The 20964-nt window shown below is 38.3% G+C and overlaps 2 protein-coding genes and 1 long non-coding RNA gene across 6 annotated transcripts; 2 read left to right on the top strand and 1 right to left on the bottom strand.

Moving 5' to 3' along the window:
- Positions 1 to 6559: 6559 nt before the first annotated feature.
- On the top strand, positions 6560 to 7902 carry LOC112196972 (endochitinase EP3). The gene is made up of 2 exons (XM_024337476.2): positions 6560 to 7050; positions 7274 to 7902. Exons 1-2 carry the CDS (start codon positions 6624 to 6626, stop codon positions 7672 to 7674), a joined length of 828 nt encoding a protein of 275 aa, XP_024193244.1. The 5' UTR covers positions 6560 to 6623; the 3' UTR covers positions 7675 to 7902.
- A 6096-nt stretch (positions 7903 to 13998) lies between these two features.
- LOC112196974 lies at positions 13999 to 16240 on the top strand. Of its 4 annotated transcripts, none has more exons than XR_002935489.2 (4): positions 13999 to 14276; positions 14405 to 14550; positions 15411 to 15477; positions 15951 to 16240. It is a non-coding gene; the product is annotated as an uncharacterized LOC112196974 (long non-coding RNA). The 4 variants fall into 4 exon arrangements; XR_002935490.2 differs by having other exon boundaries at positions 14401 to 14550; XR_005810338.1 differs by having other exon boundaries at positions 13999 to 14429; positions 14506 to 14550; positions 15951 to 16239.
- A 353-nt stretch (positions 16241 to 16593) lies between these two features.
- Positions 16594 to 18969, bottom strand: LOC121052819. Its single transcript, XM_040518703.1, has 3 exons — positions 18694 to 18969; positions 18430 to 18583; positions 16594 to 18347 (listed from the first exon to the last, which is right to left on the bottom strand). Exons 1-3 carry the CDS (start codon positions 18967 to 18969, stop codon positions 16594 to 16596), a joined length of 2184 nt encoding a protein of 727 aa, XP_040374637.1.
- Positions 18970 to 20964: the final 1995 nt, after the last annotated feature.

Here is a 20964-nt window from a genome sequence, read left to right as displayed (position 1 = left end):
AAGGAGGAGGGGAACACTGACCAAATGAACTCCAAATCAGTTGAAACTTTCCAGATCCATTCTAGACATCCTAAGGATCATTTGTCATGAAGAGTGAAAAAGCTAATTCTGAGTGGAAGGCCTTCAAAAGATTGGCCCAATTTTCTGACTAAAAGACAAAAACTGTAAAACCGGACCTATACGGATTCCGGCCGCAGTTCCGGCCAAACCATGGTGAACTAAGCTCTGAAATTTTACCAGGATAATCTGCACTCATGGAGGAATATTTGGTATGAATAAGTAAAAGGCCAATTCCTCTTACTTTTCCCCTTTACTAAAACTTGACCCTACTTGCGAGTAGGACACATCATTCATAAATTGCATACGCATTCATACTCGTGATGCACCCAACAATAGGTGGCCGGACGAAGTTGTGGCGAAGCAGCAAAAGTTCGATGCCAGAGAAGGAAAAATTGAATTTTGTGGTACTTTCCCGAAATGGAAAGTCAGCCACTACCATTTATAGAACACGATTTCAGCATAATTACAAAACTGCCACTAAATTGAAACATTTATAACTTCTTCGTTACAACTCTGATTTTAACGTGCCACATGTCCACAAACTTGGTTTACCATCCTCTACAACTTTCATGAAGGAAGTTTCCCCAAAAATTGTGTTGAACAAAAAAGCCAACTTGTAGGTCCACTAAATGATCCAAATGAAGGTAAAAGTAAATATTATAATCGTTTACCTTCTGAATGATTAGTAAACAGGACATAATGTTGTTGGTCCAAGAAGCCGAAATCGAGACTCACAGATCCTGCATTGCAAAGCCACTGGAACAAGAGATTTGACACCAAATCAGAAGCGAAACCAGCCTGTAATAAAAAACCCCGAATGACACCCCTCACAAGAGCTCTCCGACTGTTTGTATCAATCCTAGAGAAATTAGTTCACAAGAGCTCCCTGAACTAGAGAAATTATGATATGTTAATGATTAAATAAGATAAAATACAAAATTAAAGGAAAATATGGCCTAATGCAATAATTAATTTACATATTTCAACTAATAACTATATAAAAAATATTAGTATTAAAATTGAATGGGTTTTCGAGCTGGCCTTATAAGGCCATGCCAGGCGGGCTTTAATGGGTAGGGCTGCGAGCCGAGATTCGGCTATGAACCCTCTGCCCTATCCCTGCCTCATGCTCAATGGGCAAGGTCGAGATGGACTTTGCTGTGGGCAAGGCCGAGCTTTTGCCCACTGGACTGAGCAGGCGCCTGTGGGCTAAATGATGACTGTTGGGGACATCATTGAGTATGAATGTGTATACAATTTATGGATGATGTGCCCTACTCCCAAGATTAGGAGGTCAAGTTTTAGTAAAGGGGAAAAGTAAGAGTATCGTACCCAAGGGCAATAGCAACTCTACCATAAGCTAGATTACCGCGAAAATAAAACCTAAAAAACACATGTGAGTCTATTTTTTTATAAATTAATAGTCTCGGCCCTTTGGAAGCCAAAACTATCAATAATGATATTTACAATGGTAAAGTGGTGAATCGGCTTTGTTGATTTTAATTTCTATAAAATAAAATAAGTTGCACAAAAAATAAACTAAACAAATAAAATAAAATAAAATAGAGACTTTGATCAATGAGATAAATAGGAGCATAGGTTTTGCACTAGCCTCCCTCATGCATATAATGTAACCCATTTTCAAATGACAACATGCTTTGATAAATTTCTCCTTAGTGCTTTGATGAAGCTACCAAGAAACCAACTAGTTATGCAATTTAACAATCTCTTCCAAAGCAAAGTTAAATTACACAACCTTTATACCATTCAAATATTCCGGATCCTAAATGGCCTATGGTGCCATGAGCCTAAATTCTTCCGGAACCTAAACCCACAACATCATGCTTTAATTTCTAGGTAAGAAACCCAAGCAATCTAGTTCTTCCCGTAAGAATAAACTAGACCACCACCCTATTAGCTACACATGCTTCTCGGTTACAAAATATTGTCAAGCTTAAGTTTCCGATTTCATTAATTCCTACAACATGCTTCTAGGTGACAAATCCAAAAACACATGTAAGAAAGCATTAAAGTAAAGTAGCTAAAGGATTCAAAACATGCATATTCATAAAAAAACATGGCATCACACTATTTTATACATGAGTTTGGCTAGGGCTACGGCCTAGCCCCAATTTTATTCTACTCACAACCCATAGTTACATAAATCAAACCCATATACATAATAACATCAAGCAATAGAGAGGAAGAGTGGAGAAAGTGGTTGGTTACCAAACTAGCTCCCCTTGATGCAAAACTAGTGAGAGATGTTTCAAAATATGGAAATTTCAGTTTTCTCAAACCCAAATTACCATACAAATCCACAAAGCTCTTAGAAAGTTGAAGAACAAAGGCTTGAAATGATGAAACTAAGGTGTGATTGATCAAAGATGTAAAGGATCTTCGGTTTTTGGTAAAAACCCAAGACACTTTATACTTTTCTCTACACAAAACTAAGAAACTATGAACTAAAGCTAAGAAACTAAGAGAAATGTGTGAAGAGAAGATGAAAAACGTCCAAATGAAGGGAGGGTGCTTTTATAGGCCAAAAGTGATGAATGGAGGGTGGAAATCAAAGGAAATGAGGGGATAGATGTGATTGACAAATGTGTAAGCACAAAATGTGGATCTAATCTTTAACTCCACATAGAAATGACCTAGAAAGCCCATAGATATCTTGGTAGAGAAGAAAAAGTAATGGTAGAAGGTCATGTGTAAGGGAACAAAGTAATAAATGGGAGACAAAAGTGTAAGTTGTTAGAATGACACCATTTGTCATCATTCAAATTTTAAATTTCAAAATAACCTAGACCTAAAATCTCTAACCCTAATCAGGTCTTCCATGTCCTCCGCACATGTTCTCGACCGGCCAACTAGGCAGGAAATGTCCGGAATCCGTCGTTGACCACTGTTGACCTACTTTTTGTCTGTTTGCGCACTTTCTCCTCCTATCTTCCTTCAATTGAATCTTCACCGAGACTTCGGAATTGGCCTCCGACATCTTCATACGAAATGTTCATCCATGAGTGCAGATAACTTTGGTAAAATTTCAGAGCTTAGTTCACAGTATTTTGGCCGGAAATGCTGCCGGAATCCATATAGGTCCGGTTGTGCAGTTTTCATCTTTTAGTCATAAACTTGTGCCGATATTTTGAAGGTCTTCCACTCTGAACTAGCTCTTTCACTCTTCATACGAAATGATCCTTTGGTTCTGGAAAGTTTCAACTCATTCGGAGTTCATTTGGTCAGTCTTCCGCTCCTTCCTTGCATACCTCGGTTTCTCCTAACCGGTGTAGGAAAATGTGCTAAATTTGAGTTTTTAGGGCATTTCTAAGCTTTTCCATTATTTCCTAGTATGATAAGGAAAACATAATAAATATATATATAGATAAACACAAAGGTTAAACAAAAGTGCAAGATTAGGGGAATAATTATTAGGTAATTATGGACCTAACAATGACCCCTAGGCCAAGACTGTTTTATTTTATCACTTTTTGTTTACCTGGCATCGATGATGGTTCCTTTCTTTTGGTGGTGATAAGTTGGAGGCGGAGTTTATTTGTTTATCTCTAGGTTGGGTACTTATTTTTTAATAACACGGTTCAGTTGAGTATGTGGATATTTGAAGTGTAATGTTTTACCCTACTTAATTTATTGTTTTGTGTCCGTGCTCCGTGGGTTCTAGGCATTGAAGTATAATGTTGTGATGCTTATTTCTAGTCCGTGCTGGATTTTATTCAATAATCTTGAAATTTATGCTTCTCCAAAAAAAAAAACATAGTTTGTTAACTCCGATTAAATATATATATATATATATATATATATATATGACCGATTAGAAGAGGACGTTAGCAACCCAGAAAAAATGCAGACGTTGCTCCTCCGGCCTCGATCAGGCATCGATGGCGGCGTTTTTTTTTGCCTGATGAAGGCTCTGGACAACCCAGACGGCATAGCCATCAACGCGAAGACGAAGGTGATCGGATTCTCAGTGATGCACAACGAGCTCGCCTGAAACCATAGAAGCACCATTAAGGTCGACTTCGAATCCTTTATCGACAAGTCCAACAGTGAGAAGAGGGTCGACATCGTGGCCTGGTTCGGTCGGACACAAGTAGTGCTTCCCGTCAGCGCTTGATGCAGTCCGAAAGAGCGACTTCCGCTCTTTTTCTGAGTTGCAGACGTCCACGGCTCTCCATATATTATATATATATATACTCACACACACATAGAGACACATGATTTTTAGTGCATGAAATGGTTGCAATGGTTCTTTATAGTTGTCATTCTCAAATGGAAAATTGCATGCATGCTATAATTCTGTAGCCGTCCCCACACTCCCACGTTTGCTTATAAATTCTTTGATTCTTGTTTAATGTGGATGTTGCCGCGCTGTTGATTAAAGTAGTATAGCTAGGCTGCTAAACTGATTTTCGTCTCCAGGACGGCATGGCCCATCGTCCCAACCAAGTTGAATAATAAACTAGTCAGTCTATTTTTTTTTTATAACAACTAATCAGTCTATTGAACCTTGAACCAAGTCGACCTTTAATTATTTTGGTCCTGACTAAGGAATTGTACTTTTATAAGAGAATATCCACACTCTTGAATATGACCTGACCACGGAATTGCACTTTTATAAGAGAAGGTTAAATTTCCTTGGATCCACACTCTTGAATATGACCTGACCAAGGAATTGCACTTTTATACAAAAACTAATTGAGTTTTGTGTTACTTTGGGAGATGTCTGGAATACGCAGGCTGCAAGTTACAGCCCAGCGTCAATCGCATTGTTGGAGCAAGTATGGTCACCAGTTTTTCTGAGATGGGGCTGTTTAGTAATTGCAGTAAGACGGAGCCGTTATCAGTAAAAACTTAGAGCCTTTATAGTAAAAATAGGAGGATTTTATGATACTTCCTACAAACCGACAAAAATCAGTCTTTGTACTCGAGATTGGAATACCTTGTGATGGACTATCTTGTTCTGGTATTGAAGCATTTAGCTCATGTTAGTCATGTAGGCGTGAAGCAGAATAACTCAAGGATCTGATCATTCAGTTCATGTAGACGTGAAGCATTCAAGGCATTGATGAAACGGAGTCCGGCAAGACCATTTGCCAGTCGACGACTAGATGAAACGGCTCTACGTATTAAATTTGAACCAATCTGGGCTCTGAGTAGTTATAAACTTTGTGTTGCTCTGAGTTTCATCTGGTAAAATGGAATTTGGGATTCCAGTGATGCCAATTTTCATATTCTAATTTTCTTTAATTCAATTCCCAGAAAAGATTGGTAATAGATTCATAAATGGTGTCAACACCTAGTTGTTTGATGCTTAAATTATCATAATCTTGGAACCATGATGCTATTAAATATAGAAATCTGAGTTCGAAGCAAATAAGAATATAATGGACCAAGTAGAACATTCAAATTATGATGAGTTAGAAACGAAGACTTAAGGGTTGAGGCCTTTGATCGCTACATTCAATTAACTAAGCCAAGACAAATTGACTCAACCCACAATCTAGAGATGAAGGGGAATTGGAATGGCAAACCAAGCGCTTTGAATTTGAGGGAAATTACCTTATGCATAAACCAATATTCTGAGCCGATGAGGAGTAGATGAGTAACTGAAGAACATGCATGTTTGTCACGTGAGAGAGGTTTCCCCAGTGAAAATCGATTTACCATGTTAACGTTCTCTGTCGTTTAGCGCCATTGAAATGTCCAAATCGACCCGGACGCCTGCGTATTCCAGCCTCCTCCGTTACTTTGATAATATGTAAAGTAAAAACTATTTAGTTGAACTTGTGGAACAATTAGTAACCGTTGTCACTTATTATAACAATAAAGTCCCTGCCATTTCGTTGACCAACACCTAACGCATTGGAAAGCAAAAGATTAAAAAGCTTACGTTTCCTATATATATAGTTTGTAATCTAGAAGGCTCTTGCGAGGGACAGTATTGGAAATAGAACGCGTACCTTTTTAAATAGAAAGGTCATAATCAATTATATTTTTATTCATATTTAATAGGATATAATTTCCAAATTCCAACACCACCCACCGGAGCTTGCCTGCAACCCCTTGAAGAACACCATAGTTGATATCCATTTTAGTAATACTCTAGGTTAAGGCACATATACCAAGGGTGATAATAGGCAAGAGATCAGAATGAGTAGTATATATTTTAAACAGAAATGTAGTGGATTTGTGGACGTTTGCACAAAAAGAAAAGAGGGTCGTGAGGTTGATAAATTAACTATAATAATCAATGGAATAATCTATCTATCTTTAATCTTATTTGTAAATTGGAATTGAGACATACACCGAATTGTAGGCCGAACCTTTAAAAGTCTAAGTCAATCCTGAAACACAGAAATTTCAATAAACCAAATTGTAAGTTGTCCAGATCGACATGTGCCGGCCAATGACCATTTCTAATTGACTGGTACTCCATCCTCCATGCCATGCATATCTGCCTTATAAATACCCAATTCGACCATCATCTTAATTAGTTCTATACCTCATTCTATACACATATCAAAAGAGAGACCACAGTTAAGATGGCTTTCCAAGTTACAATTAGGACGAAGTCCCTTTTCTTCACCATCCTAGGTTTAGCATTTGTAGCACAAATTGCAATAGCTCAAGACTGCGGGTGTGCCGCAGGCCTGTGTTGCAGCGAATTTGGTTACTGCGGCACCGGTGATGCCTACTGCGGCAAGGGTTGTAAAGAAGGTCCTTGTACTACCACCCCCACACCGACACCAACTACTAACGGTGGCTCGGTGGCAGATATCGTGACCACTGACTTCTTTAACGGGATTATTAATCAGGCTGGTGCTGACTGTGCCGGGAAGAGCTTCTACACCAGACAGGCTTTTCTCGATGCCCTCGGCTCTTATGGTGATTTCGGTACCACCGGTTCCGCTGATGACAATAAGCGGGAAGTTGCAGCGCTGTTTGCTCATGTCACGCATGAGACTGGCCGTAAGTATATCATCATTTTCTCATCATCCATGTTGCTAGCATATCTTATATATACGTACTATTACTGCAAAACAAAATCACATCTGTACTTGGATAATAATACTCTAGTAGAAGAAGGTGAATTGTAGTCTACTGAATTAATACATATAGTATGCACTAATTATCACTATACATAATTCCATATGTACGTACTAATGAGAGCATTTTTTAATGATGGATGCAGATTTTTGCTACATAGAAGAGATAAACAAGGACACCTACTGCGACACGAGTAAAACAGAGTACCCATGCAACCCCAACAAGCAGTACTACGGTCGTGGACCACTCCAGCTCACCTGGAACTACAATTACGGAGCTGCCGGAAATGCCATTGGCTTTGACGGCCTGAACTCCCCCGAAACAGTGGCTACAGACCCCGTGGTGGCGTTCAAAACGGGCTTGTGGTTTTGGATGACCAATGTGCACTCCGTTATAGGCCAAGGATTCGGAGCCACGACTCGAGCCATCAACGGTGACGTGGAATGTGATGGCAAAGCTCCGGACAAAGTTCAAGCTCGCGTCAACTATTATAATGACTACTGCACCCAACTTAATGTTTCTCCGGGTGACAATCTCTATTGCTAAACATGTTAACTAATTAACTTTGGAATAAATTAATAAAAGTGCAGCTAGCTAGCCTAAAAAAATATAACATCAATCTCTTCTCTCTCAAAAATGATATGTACTGATATATCATGCATGGTATAGCCATGAAAGGAAAGGATCGAACTACCTCCTATTCTGTAGTCCACGTATTATTTTTTTACAAGATAATAAAATAAGGAGAGCTTGAATTGGTACGCTCGATTGAAATTGGAAATTTATTATTACTTTTCGTTTTTACACATGGGGCCCAAAGGGGCACGAAGAATGGATTCAATAGAAAAATATCTAAGAAGTAAATGAAATTCAGTACATTACTGGGATAAAAAGTAATGATATTCATGTCGATCTTGATAGGGAATATGAAATATTGTAACGGGAAAAATTCACCTAAAAATAAGTTTATTATGCATTTCTATTCTATTCTATACATAAAGTTACAAATCTTAAACTTTAGTATACGAACTTATAACCCAGAAAAATTATATGTATATGATGTTAATAATCTCATCAGTCCATATGCCATTATCTATATAATGAAGGCTAGAATATGACTTTTACCAAGAAAAGTTGAACCCCAATCCAAAGCCAGAAGAGATGAACCTCAACAGAAACCCTGAAAACTCAAATCTCAAACTCCAATCTCTGGGTCAAAGCCATCTCTTCTCGACCAACCACCACCTTCCCCAACCTCACCGATTTCCTCTTTCAATTCAGCCTCAAATCTCAAAAATTTGTACTTCATTTTAATTTAAATCACTAGTTGATAACACCAGATGGAACTATAACTCAATGACTTGAATAAATAACAAGACTTGATGATCAAACAACTCAAGTAAAAAGAACACAAGTTTTTGCTGACGCAGTGTAAACCTCTCCACTGAGGAAACTTCACTGCGTGGCTTTTAACGAAGCCAACACGAGAAATCAATCCAATATGAATCAAATGAGTTTACAGTATACAAGTAGTGTTGTTCATAACAAACACATTCACTTAGCAACAAATGCAAACTTGATTTATAACTGATCTAACTTTTTACTCAATCATCACTCTATCAACAAGAGCCAATCAACCAATCTTCCTCGATCTCAACGTCTCACTGATCTTGAGAGTGAATTGTGAACGTGAGAGATTATGCAATAGAATACATGAAACAAGTAGAGAGTTTTCTAAAACTGATTTGAACAAAAATACTAGTAGTTCAAGAGAGGACATTTTTTATGCATAAAAACTCTACATCTAATTTCATTTTCGAAACCTTTTATAAGGGAGGAAAACTCCCTCTCAATCAAATCTTTTCTTAATTAGCAAATAAGATAAATATGGAAAGATGTTAAAACTGAAATCTACACTTCCTATTTATCAGCCATGCATGTCAAAAATCTTTAATGCAAATGTGTATACCAAATCAATTTAATCGACATGCATATCAATTTAAATCATCTAGCATGATATGAAATGAATACCACTTATACTCAAGATCAGTGAGAGTGATCCTCCTTGATTTTCTCTTGATGATTCGATCTTGCAGACTTCTTTGATTTTCTTTAAGCCTCCGAACAAGTAGAAGAGATACTCTCCTAGGCTTTGCATTTTCTGATTTCCTTGTGGCTTTGGGAAAGTCATGTGTTGAATAGGGATAGTCCAATGTACTTACAAGCTCCCCCTTTGGGCATTCCCATTCAACACATGACTTTTTCACATTTGAACCCCTGCATGTTAGATTGTATAGATAACAACAGATAGCAAAAATGTGCTTCTTGGATCAGGAATCAGTTTCCATCCTTTTCCAAATCCAAGTTGCCAAAAATAAATTTCACATAATATAGTAATAATAAGCATCCCAATTTGTTTGTGCTTATGCACTTACGACCCCAAAAGCAAAAATAAATATTGTCCAACAGAAATTAAAATGCAGAAACATAAATATCAAAATAAAAATAAAAATAATTGTCTTGCTTTACTTCTCCCCCTTTGAATGGGAAGGCCCGAAGAACTCCTCCATAAGCTTGGTGACATTGTCCTGAAACTCCTCGTTGTCCATTGAATCCGAGCTCTCCTCTGGTGCGACGACCTTCTGTACTGCGGTGGATGGACCGGGAGCGTCTAACCCGGGAGGGTGGCACTGCATTTTCCGGATCTCCTTGGTGAGGTTGGCCAGAGCATGATGAGTACAAACCAGAAGAGAATGCATGTCGTCCATGTCGGTAGTGAGGCATGCAATCCGCCAGTCTGCCACCAGGATGGCGTCACTAAGAGAGGAGTAGCGAGAGGGATCAGGAGATGGAGATCGACGAGGAATAGGAGGAGGACTGCGGCATGGTGCATGCCGGGATGAAGAACGCCTGCTCTGGCAGCGGCCTGAAGGCCCTCCTCTGGAGGAGGAAGGCGTCGGTTGCCACCAAGACGAGTAGTTTACTGTGTGCGAACCATGGTGAGAGAAACAGGAATTGAAAAAACCTAGACAATGAGACAAACTCGAGTGAAATCCGAAAAAGAGATCATAGGTTATATATATAGCAAACCAGTAGGGTAGAGAAAATCAAGAGACATATCAGTTGGAGATATCGTTTCCAAGAAGAGCAATTATGACAAGATATGTTACCGAGATACACGCATGCAAGTAATGTCCCCCCCTCAACTTAGGCTTAATCAGTAAGGAAATTAAGTGCAGCCAGATGGCAATAAAAGAAGGAAACGAAGAGACAAACCAATGTCCATAATCAGCAATTATATCACACACTCGTTTCCTTTGTTAAGAATCAAGGTAATGAATGCAGTTGTCATATCGAAAAGAGAAAATATAGCATAGTTGAAACCCAAAGAGTATTAATCAATTAATGAAAGGAACATATGTCAGGGTATCAACCACGATGTATTCCATCAACAAATAGAATTGGTACTCATATTTAGACAAGAAAGAGTAAACCGGTGAAGAAAGTGAGTATGAACAGTACATGGGGCTTAGAAACATGTTCAGTGAGAGAGAGAAGAAGTGAAGTGGAAGAACTTCACACATAGACTGAGCTCAGGAGATCTTCTAAGAGCAGTAGGAAACATTGTTCCAGATACTGAGTTTAGTTGAGTCATAAACTTCTTTATTTTGTAAACACTAACTCATGTAACAAGACCCGTCTCAGTAACTCCCAGAACAGACGATCTTAGGGTACTAAGCATAACAAGGATGCTCCAAGAAGAGAGTCTCAAGTTGTTGTTTGAATTTTTCACAATTTACGTACAAAAATCACCTACTAACTCGTTTCTTGCAAACCTTGGAAAGTTCACCACAACCAAGGCCTGATTACTTTGAGTGAAGGGATACATATATTCATTCTCATTTCTTACAAATCCTTGAAAGTTCACCACAACAAGGACCTGATTACTTTGAGAAGAGGGAATGAATCATTTGAGCATATTAGGCATTCCGCCTACTTCACATATTCTCCCTTGACAAGGAACATGAAACGTGCCACCACATAATGCTATAAGTGAAGTGCATAGCAAAGTTACGTGATTCAGTGACTAAACATGAGTACACAATTATTTGTCCAGAATAAGGCATGGCAATAAAGGATACATAGTTGAAGATATGTGCATTTCACTAGTGACAGTGGTCAGAGGATACTAAGATCACAATTTTCTCAATCAATAGTGGACAGACATTCTTGTGCCTCAATGCTTAGAACATATCCCTAGAGCATTTCTCAACATCTCAAACCTAGCAGTGTCAAGTGGCTTAGTGAACAAATCAGCAAGTTGACTTTCAGTGAGCACAAAGCTTAACTCAAGTATATTTTGCTCAACCAAATCCCTAATAAAGTGATATCGAAGGTCAATGTGCTTTGTTTGAGAATGTTGAACAAGATTTTTTGTGATATTGATGGCACTAGTATTGTCACAGAAGATAGACAACTTACCTTGAGAGATGCCATAATCATGAAGCATTTGCTTCATCCAAAGCATTTGTGTGCAGCAACTTCCAGCTGCAACATATTCAGGGCAGTAGATAGAGAGATGCAGTTTTGTTTCTTGCTGTGCCAAGCAACCAGATTGTTGCCAATGAAGAAGCATCCCCCAGAGGTACTCTTTCTGTCTTTTAAGTTTCCGCCCCAGTCAGCATCAGAATATCCTGCAATTTCCACATTAGTGTCAAAGGTATAGAAAATACCACAGTGAACTGTACCTGAAATATATCGGATGATTCTTTTGACAGTTTCCAAGTGTGATTCTTTGGGATTTGATTGAAATTGAGCACACACTCCCACACTATAGGAAATGTCAGGTCTGCTAGCCGTGAGATAGAGCAAGCTGCCGATCATACTACGAAACAATGTGGGATCAACTGATTTCCCATCCTGGTCTTCGCTCAGCTTAGTAGTGGTACTTATGGGATTGTTCATTGTCTTCTTAGATTCAAGACCAAATTTCTTGATTAGATTTTCAGCGTATTTGGTTTGAGAGAGAAACAAACCTATATCCATTTGCCTTACTTGTAAGCCAAGAAAAAAAGTTAGTTCACCACACATGCTCATTTCAAATTCACTTTCCATGACGAATTGAAACTCTTTGACAAGGTATCTGGATGTGGAACCAAAAACAATATCGTCAACATACACTTGGGCAATGATAATTTCATTTTTAGTTCGTTTGACAAATAATGTTTTATCAATGGACCCTCTAGTATACCCTTTTCCTACAAGATGAGTAGAAAGCCTCTCATACCAGGCTCAAGGAGCCTGCTTCAGTCCATATAGGGCTTTCTTGAGCCGGTAGACATGATCCAAGTTATATGGATCTTTGAAACCTGGAGGCTGTTCCACATAAACTTCTTCCTGAAGAATCCCATTTAGAAAAGCAATTTTGACGTCCATTTGAAATAATTTGAACCTGAGATGACATGCTACAGAAAGGAGTAACCTAACTGATTCTAATCTAGCTACAGGAGCAAATGTCTCGTCAAAGTCAAGACCTTCAACTTGAGAGTATCCCTGAGCAACTAGTCTAGCTTTATTTCTAATCACATTCCCTTTTTCATCACTTTTGTTTCTGAAAATCCACTTGGTTCCTATAACATTGCACTTACTAGGTCGAGGTACCAAGTACCACACATCATTCCTAGTAAACTGATTCAGCTCATCCTGCATAACACTAATCCAGTTATCATCCAACAAGGCTTCCTTAATATTTTTTGGTTCAACGATGGACACAAAACCAAAATGGGATATAGCATTCATGCTTAGCAAATTTTTGGTAACAAAACACAGTAACACATTCTCTTGACTTACCTTAGAGGGACTTACCTGTGCTGTAGCGTTTCTCCTTGTTGTCTGTCCATCTGTTAGATTTCCGATGATATCTTGACTGGAGTGGTCTTTTTCAACTTTCTTGAACCCCCTCCTCTAAGTGGGAGCCGGTTCAAAAATGCTGTCAGGGATTTCCTCTTCCTCTTCCTCAGTTGGAGCTTCTGTGTTAAGTGGTTGTGTGACAGAGGAGGGAGATGGATCTGCAAATGATTCTTCCTGTTTCACACATTGATCATCAATAGAGACATTAATGGATTCCATAACAATTCGAGTTCTTTTATTGTAAACCCTATAGGATCTACTGTTCAGAGAATATCCCAAGAACACACCATCGATCATCACTTCTAGCATCAAATTTACCAAGGTGCTCTCTATCTCGTAAAATGTAGCAAGGACTTCCAAAAACATGAAAGTATCCCACATTTGGCTTCTTATCTTTCCACAGCTCATAAGCTGTTTGATCAGTACCTGGTCTGAAAAAGACTCTATTTATTGTATAGCACGCAGTGCTGATAGCCTCAGCCCAAAAGTTTGTGCTTAGACTTGCAGCATGTAACATTACTCGAGCCATGTCTAGCAATACTGTAGACCCCCATATTCTTTTTATTTTATTTATTGTTTATTTTAATTTGTCGAATAACGTATGAAGCCACGTATTCGTATGGTACACAAGTATTCGCGCTTAGGTTAAGACTTTGAGGCCATTTAAAGGATTAAGAAATTTAGAGAAAATCCAATTTGGGTCTAGAAAAGTATTTTCAAAGAATCGAGGCTTAGGATAAGCTCGGAAAATTTTTCCCGAAACGATTCGGTGAAGTATCGGAGAAATAAGGGTGTTTGAAGAGGTAATTTTCGGAATGGGCTTAAGGAAAATTAAGAGGAAAATGAAATAGGAGCAGCCCAAGCCCATTGGCCTAAAAGGAGGGGCAAATTGGACTTTTCACAATTAAAATAGGGGAAGCTATTTAAGCATCTTAACCCCCCAAAAACCCTAGCCTCCCTCTCATTTTCTCCATCTCCTTTCTCTCTCTAACCGAGAGCCTCTCTCTCTAGCCTCCACCGGAAATCGCCGCCACCGCCGGACGCCGCACCGCCGCCGCCGGCCGCCGTCGCCGGAACCCCTCTCCTCACCAAAATTTCCATATTTTCTCCTCTTCCTTCCCTCTTTCCATTTCTCCAACCAAAATCATGAAATTTAGCCATTTAATCCCCCAAAAACCCTAGAACCCGAAGCTAAATTTGGGGCTTTTGTGATTTCTTCTTTCCAAGCTCAAATCAAGGTATTTTCCATCCTAATCTAGCCTATATTCCTTCGATCTATACATCTTTCTTCCTAAATCCGAGTTTTTGATTTGGGTTTGTGATTTTGTTTGCATGAACCCGATTTCTCCTTGAACCATGAAGCTAGGCTATGGGTTTGGCAAGAATTTTTGGTAAGGATCTATCCATGCAACCTTGTTTTCGAGTTTTTGGTTGAGATGTTGATTATGGACGGATTTGTAGGTGAAGAAGGCCAAGGAGAAGGAGTATGACATGATTTTTGAAGAAGAAAGGGTAAGGAATGGGTTTTGGACAAACCCTAGAATTTTTGGAATTTATTTGGTTGATTTTGATTTTTGTGAAGCTATTGTTGTTGTTGGAAAATTGTGAAAATTAGATGTTTGAGGAGGATTTAATTAGTAGAATTTTATTAGCCTAGTTTTCTAAGTGTTGGAATTTTGTGTTGAATATTTTGGTGAATTGTTGTTGTGTATTTTGGCCAAAAGAAAAAGAAAAGGATGAAGAAAAGGAAATGGCTTTATTTTTGAAAGAAAATAAAGAAAATGAAGAAAAGAGTAAAAGTTGGATTAAATGAGTTTTTACCTCGGTAAAGTGGTAAAAAGTGAAGAAGGTGAAAGTAAAGGTAAATTCGGTAAAAAGGAGGTGAATGGTAAAAGTGAAAGTGTGGAGGTAAAAGTTATGGTAAAAGTGAAAAGGTGAAAAGGTGAAGTAAATGGGTAAAAGTAAAAGCAAAACTTTATTTATAATTATTTATTTATTTATTTTTAATAAATAAGAATTATTTACTTATTTATTTTTAATAAATAATAAATAATGGTAAATAAAGGATTACTTGGTTAAAAGTCAGAAGTCAAAGTCAAAGGTTAAAAGTCAACTCTGAGTTGACCAGGGTTGACCGACCTCGTAAAATGTGAGGATCGACTCGACTTTGGTCGTTCGGATTGGCGAAAGTTTAGCGGAGCGATAAAGACGTTTTCTTTTTTTAGAAAGAAGTTAGTTTCCCAAATTGGTAAAGGTTGAAAGAAATAATTAATGGCCTCATTGAAATAAAAAGGATTTAGTATGCGCGATTACTTTAAAGTTGATCATGATGTTTACCTGGATAATTACTTACCAACTAAGTAATGGTTTAGGAAACACGATCGTTAAGAAAGTTTAAGCGGGAAGCAGCAGAGTGTGGAATACGCCGGCATATTCCAGGTAGGGTGAGCTGTCCCTTCCTTGTTAGAGGCTTTTCGATATATGTGGAATGCTCTAGTATAATATTATGCTGCCTGCAAGTATGTTTTTGGTTGTTCATTAGTCGATGCCTCGTGATACATGTGTTTTCAGAATTGATAATTGTGGATTGCGAAAACCGAGGCTAGACTTGCATGTTGAGATACTGTACCCATTGTATGTTTATGTTTGTGACCTGAAAGTGAATGGGACCTAGACGCGTAGATTCCTAGGGATCCCACGGTGTCGATAACCGTGAACCTCCGGAGGGGGGCTGTGCTCCTATGTTTGTCGAGGAAAGGTGAGTTTAGACAGTGAACCAGTCATAGGAGACTCAGAGCCAGGAAATGGACACTTTCGCTACTTGTAGTCACAAGGACTATAGAGTAGTTGGCTGGTTCTCGAACTCAGGACGAACCAGGTCGGTCACCGATTTATTTTGGTTTAGTGGGCAGGTTATAACGAGGTCATTCCGGACGATTTGGATTAGAAGTGGGTCGTTGGCCAAGTTCGTGTGTTGCTGTTCCTGTTGCTTGAAGTTCTTCCCTTGTGGTATTCCATCGTTTTACTCGTTTTTCATTCCATGTTGAACTCTGTGAGGTCCGCCTACCTGGGAGCGCGCCTCACCCCTTTGTTTATTTGTTGTTGTTGAACTTTCCTTTCATTTCGGTTATGATGTAAGCCCTAAGGCGCCACAATGCACTTGCCACCTTATTTTGTTGCTTTTCCAGACTTGTTGATTTAAATGTTGGGTTGTTGATTTTAAAGTCCTTTCTTAAAAGTTTTAGTTTTTTTTTTGGTCTCCTATTTTCTAAAATTTGTATTTTCAAAAGGCCTTGTAGTATTAAGTTGGTAGGTCTACGGTACGTCTACGACGTATCGAGCTCTTATTGGCTTAATATTACGGCGCTGTGGTATACTTATTCGGGTCGCCACAAATACCCTATTTTTCCTTTCCACAATGCCATTTTGCTGTGGAGTGATTGGAGCAGAGAATTCATGTGACACACCAAGCTCATGAAAATAGTTAGAAAAAGCGGCATTTTAAAATTTAGTACCATTATCCAACCTTACTCTCACTATGCTGGTATTAGATGACTACTTCTCAATGGTCAATTTTTGACTCAAGTTTTTAAAAGACTCAAACGTTTCAGTCTTGTCTTTTAAGAAAATTACCCAAGTGTATCTTGAGAAATCATCTACAACTACTAGCATATAGCTCTTACCTCCAATACTTTCAGATTGAGCTGATCCTATGAGATCCATGTGTAATAGCTCCAATACCTTTGTGGTTGTTGCAGAATTCACCACCTTGTGAGGTGCCTTTGTTTGCTTTCCAATTTTGCAGTCTCCACATATCTTGTCAGTTTTGCCCTTTAAATTGGGCAAGCCTCTGACACATTGCTTGGAAGATAATTTTAGCAAGTCCTGATAGTTTACATGTCCCATCTTCCTGTGCCAAAGTTCAAAGGTCTCCTCTGTGGATTTTACAAACAAACAAGACTGCAAGATGGAAGATTCATTAGCTTGAATATGATAACAGTTATCAACAGATCTCTTACCTCCCATGATACCTTCACCTTTCTGATTTAAGACCAAACATCTCTGTTTGTTAAACCACACGTCTTCATAGTCATCAGCCAAATGACTGACGCTAATCAGATTTGCAGTTACGCCTTCAACGAATAAAACATTTTTAAGGTTAGGTATACCTGGAGTGTTTATTGTGCCTCGAGCCAGAATATTTGCTTTCCTTCCATCTCCAAACATGACTGATCCAGTTTTGTTTTCATCCTTAAAGGACGTAAACCAGGTTTTGTCTCCAGTCATGTGTCTAGAGCAACCATTGTCAACATACCAGAAATCTCGTCGCTTGTCTGCTAATGCAGTCAAGGCTGCCAAACAAGTTGCCTCAATATAAGAGCTTTGTTGAGCTTTGCTTGCACACGCGAAAAGACATGTATCATTAGTTGCATAAGACCGAAGACATTTACTTTCATTTTTCTTGGTCCAGACCTCTTTTCTTCTTTCAGTTTGAAAGTTCTTCTTAGATACAATTTCAGCTAGTCTGTTAATGAGTTCTTTTTGTTCTTTAAGCTCAAATTTTAGGGATTCAACAGTACATTTTTCTTGAGAAAACTGTGAGTTTGAAAACCTTTCATTACACCTAGGTCTGATATGGCCTATCTTACCACAGTGATGACAAGTAGGAATAAAGGTTCTAGAGTTTGCGTACTTGTTTTGACCAGTGGGGAAGTCTTGGTCAATTTTTACCTGAAGTTTTGGGTTTGGTTGGTCTTCCTTCACAATCTTGACATGATCATCAGTGGAGACTTCTTCCTTTTCTACAGATGGTCTTGATGCTCTTACGAATTTAGTACTTTTGGAATTCTCTCCAGTGTATCCTAATCCACAAGTGTCATGAGGAGCTTTTCCTGATCCGAGCAATTTTGACATGGAGCTAGAGCTGACATCAAACTTGGTGAATCTTTCTTGAGTCAATTTTAACTCATCTTGCAGAGACTCTTTTTTAGCCAACAATTCCAAGTTCAATGCTTGTTGTCCTTTAACATCCAGTTCCAGCAATTTGATCCTGTTGAGATACTCATCTTTTTCAGTCTTCCATGTTAATAATTCTTGGTCATCTTGGAGATCACTCACATGTTTGCTTTTCTCTGGTTTCCATGCAGATTTTGAGGATTCCAATAGATGCTCCACCTTTTCTTTTTCAGTTCTCAGAAATTCTACTTCGTTTTCCAAATTCAAGTTTCTAAGCAGAGTTGCCTTTGAAGCTTTGTAGAGTTGTCTATAGCGGACATTTGTTTCATCATCAGAGAAGGCCTCGTCACTGTCTGAATAGGTAGAAGTGATGATACAAGAGCCATATTTTCAACTTCTTGAGACTCATCATCACTCCAAGTTGAAAGAAGAGACTTGTTGTTGCTGTTTCCATGCTTCCTATTTCCACAGTGAGTAGAGATATGACCATAGCCACTGCACTCATAACATTTAGGTTTTCCTGAGTGGGTTCCTTTGAAGCTTCCTTTTCCACTCTTGTTGTTGTAGTCACTGCTGCTACTGCTTTTTCCTAAGAGCATTGGGATTTTTAGAGGAGTTCGTGCTTTTGAGAAATCTTTTGAATTCCTTTGTCAGTAGAGCAAGATCTAGTGTTTCTTCTTCTTCTTCTACTCCTTTTACTGCCTTGAAGGCTACACCTTTATTTTTCTTCTCAGGTTTTAACCTCATCTCATAAGTTTTGAGATTGCTGATGAGCTCATCGAGTGGATACTCATCAATATCAAATGAGTCCTCTATACTAGTGACTTTTGAATGAAAATTTTCTGGCAAGGCCCTGAGAATCTTTTTGACAATTTTATCTTCATCAAAAGGTGCTCCTAGACTACGACACTGACCGGAAATTTTAAGAATTCTACCATGGAAGTCATCAACGGTTTCATCATCTCCCATAGTCATAGTTTCGAACTTAAAGATCAGTGCTTGTAATTTCTGTGCACGTACCTTTTTATTTCCTTCATATGTAGTCTGTAGAAGGTCCCATGCTTGCTTGGCAGTATCACAATGACTGATCCTCAGTTTTTCCCGTTCAGATAGAGTTGTGAAAATGCTATTCTTAGCCTTGAAATCTGCTTGCAGATCACGAACTTCTTCCTAAGTCCAGTCCTTCCTTGGTTTGGGATTGATAGTGGAAGAGCTTTCTCCTTTTGCTTTTACCATAGGTACAGTCCAGCCATTTTCTACAATATTCCACACATGTTCATCTTGAGCATAGAGATATGATTTCATGTATATCTTCCACTGAGTATATTTTTCACGTCCACCATCGAACCATGGAGGACTATTTATAGATCCACCAGCAGCCCTATCACGTGAATGCTCCATCTTTGCTGGGATCACTAGAAAGTTCTAGAACCTGCTCTGATGCCAATTGATAACACCAGATGGAACTATAACTAAATGACTTGAATAAATAACAAGACTTGATGATCAAACAACTCAAGTAAAAAGAACATAAGCTTTTGCTGACGCAGTGTAAACCTCTCCACTGAGGAAACTTCACTGCGTGGCTTTTAACGTAGCCAACACGAGAAATCAATCCAATATGAATCAAATGAGTTTACAGTATACAAGTAGTGTTGTTCATAACAAACACATTCACTTAGCAACAAATGCTAACTTGATTTATAACTGATCTAACTTTTTACTCAATCATCACTCTATCAACAAGAGCCAATCAACCAATCTTCCTCGATCTCAACGTCTCACTGATCTTGAGAGTGAATTATGAACGTAAGAGATTATGCAATAGAATACATGAAACAAGTAGGAGTTTTCTGAAACTGATTTGAACAAAAATACTAGTAGTTCAAGAGAGGACAATTTTTATGCATAAAAACTCTACATCTAATTTCATTTTCGAAACCTTTTATAAGGGAGGAAAACTCCCCCTCAATCAAATCTTTTCTTAATTAGCAAATAAGATAAATATGGAAAGATGTTAAAACTGAAATCTACACTTCCTATTTATCAGCCATGCATGTCAAAAAATTTTAATGCAAATGTGTATACCAAATCAATTTAATTGACATGCATATCAATTTAAATCATCTAGCATGATATGAAATGAATACCACTTATACTCAAGATCAGTGAGAGTGATCCTCCTTGATTTTCTCTTGATGATCCGATCTTGCAGACTTCTTTGATTTTCTTTTAGCCTCCGAACAAGTAGAAGAGATACTCTCCTAGGCTTTGCATTTTCTGATTTCCTTGTGGCTTTGGGAAAGTCATGTGTTGAATAGGGATAGTCCAATGTACTTACACTAGTTTCATCACTACTCCAACCAAAACAAACAAAATCTGCAAAATCGGGTAGCCCTAACCTTTCTTGACCTCCCTTTTGTTCAAATCAATGGTACAAATCACCTCATTGAACCCAATTTTCTGCGATCAAACTGTCTGTATTAGACTTTATAAAGTAAAAAAAAATAGAAATAGAGATGTCATGCCCCAAATTTTGAGTAAAGAAAATTCAAATCTGAAATGCGATAACTCAACAAATTGCCAAAACGCTTAGAATTTTTTATTATTTAAACTAAGAAACATAAATAAACTGAACCCACAAATGTCAATACCGACTCATTTTCTAGAGTCAGATATTACATTACAACGTGTTTACAAAAACTCGGAAACATCAAAGTAAAATGTAAATGCTCTATAGGAGCATACTACAAAACAATAGTAAAATAACAAAATAGGTTTTGAACCTAACACTGCTGCAACAACAATCCACGATCTCAACCCTAGTCACCCTGACCTGCAAGAGTAACCCTAACACAATGGAATAGTGCACCAGGTTGAAACTACAAATCCGGTAATAAGCTTTTTAAGCTCGTATGAGTAAACTCAACTGAAATGACTCAACCAACACATGCTTATAATTTTCTCAAT

This window comes from Rosa chinensis, chromosome 4, assembly GCF_002994745.2.
Source record: "Rosa chinensis cultivar Old Blush chromosome 4, RchiOBHm-V2, whole genome shotgun sequence".
Taxonomy (NCBI): Eukaryota; Viridiplantae; Streptophyta; class Magnoliopsida; order Rosales; family Rosaceae; genus Rosa; species Rosa chinensis.
Note: the sequence above shows the minus strand (reverse complement) of the source record. Positions and strands in the feature narration are given on the sequence as shown.

Excerpts from the sequence above, each read along its gene's own strand:
- LOC112196972 (XM_024337476.2), top strand. The coding sequence starts at position 6,624 with ATGGCTTTCCAAGTTACAATTAGGACGAAGTCCCTTTTCTTCACCATC. Across the intron at positions 7,051-7,273 it reads TGTCACGCATGAGACTGGCC|ATTTTTGCTACATAGAAGAG; the intron begins GTAAGTATATCA and ends TGATGGATGCAG.
- LOC121052819 (XM_040518703.1), bottom strand. The coding sequence starts at position 18,969 with ATGACTATGGGAGATGATGAAACCGTTGATGACTTCCATGGTAGAATT. Across the intron at positions 18,584-18,693 it reads AAGGTGTAGCCTTCAAGGCA|GAAAAAGCAGTAGCAGCAGT; the intron begins GTAAAAGGAGTA and ends CAATGCTCTTAG. Across the intron at positions 18,348-18,429 it reads CATGGAAACAGCAACAACAA|ACAGTGACGAGGCCTTCTCT; the intron begins GTCTCTTCTTTC and ends CTACCTATTCAG.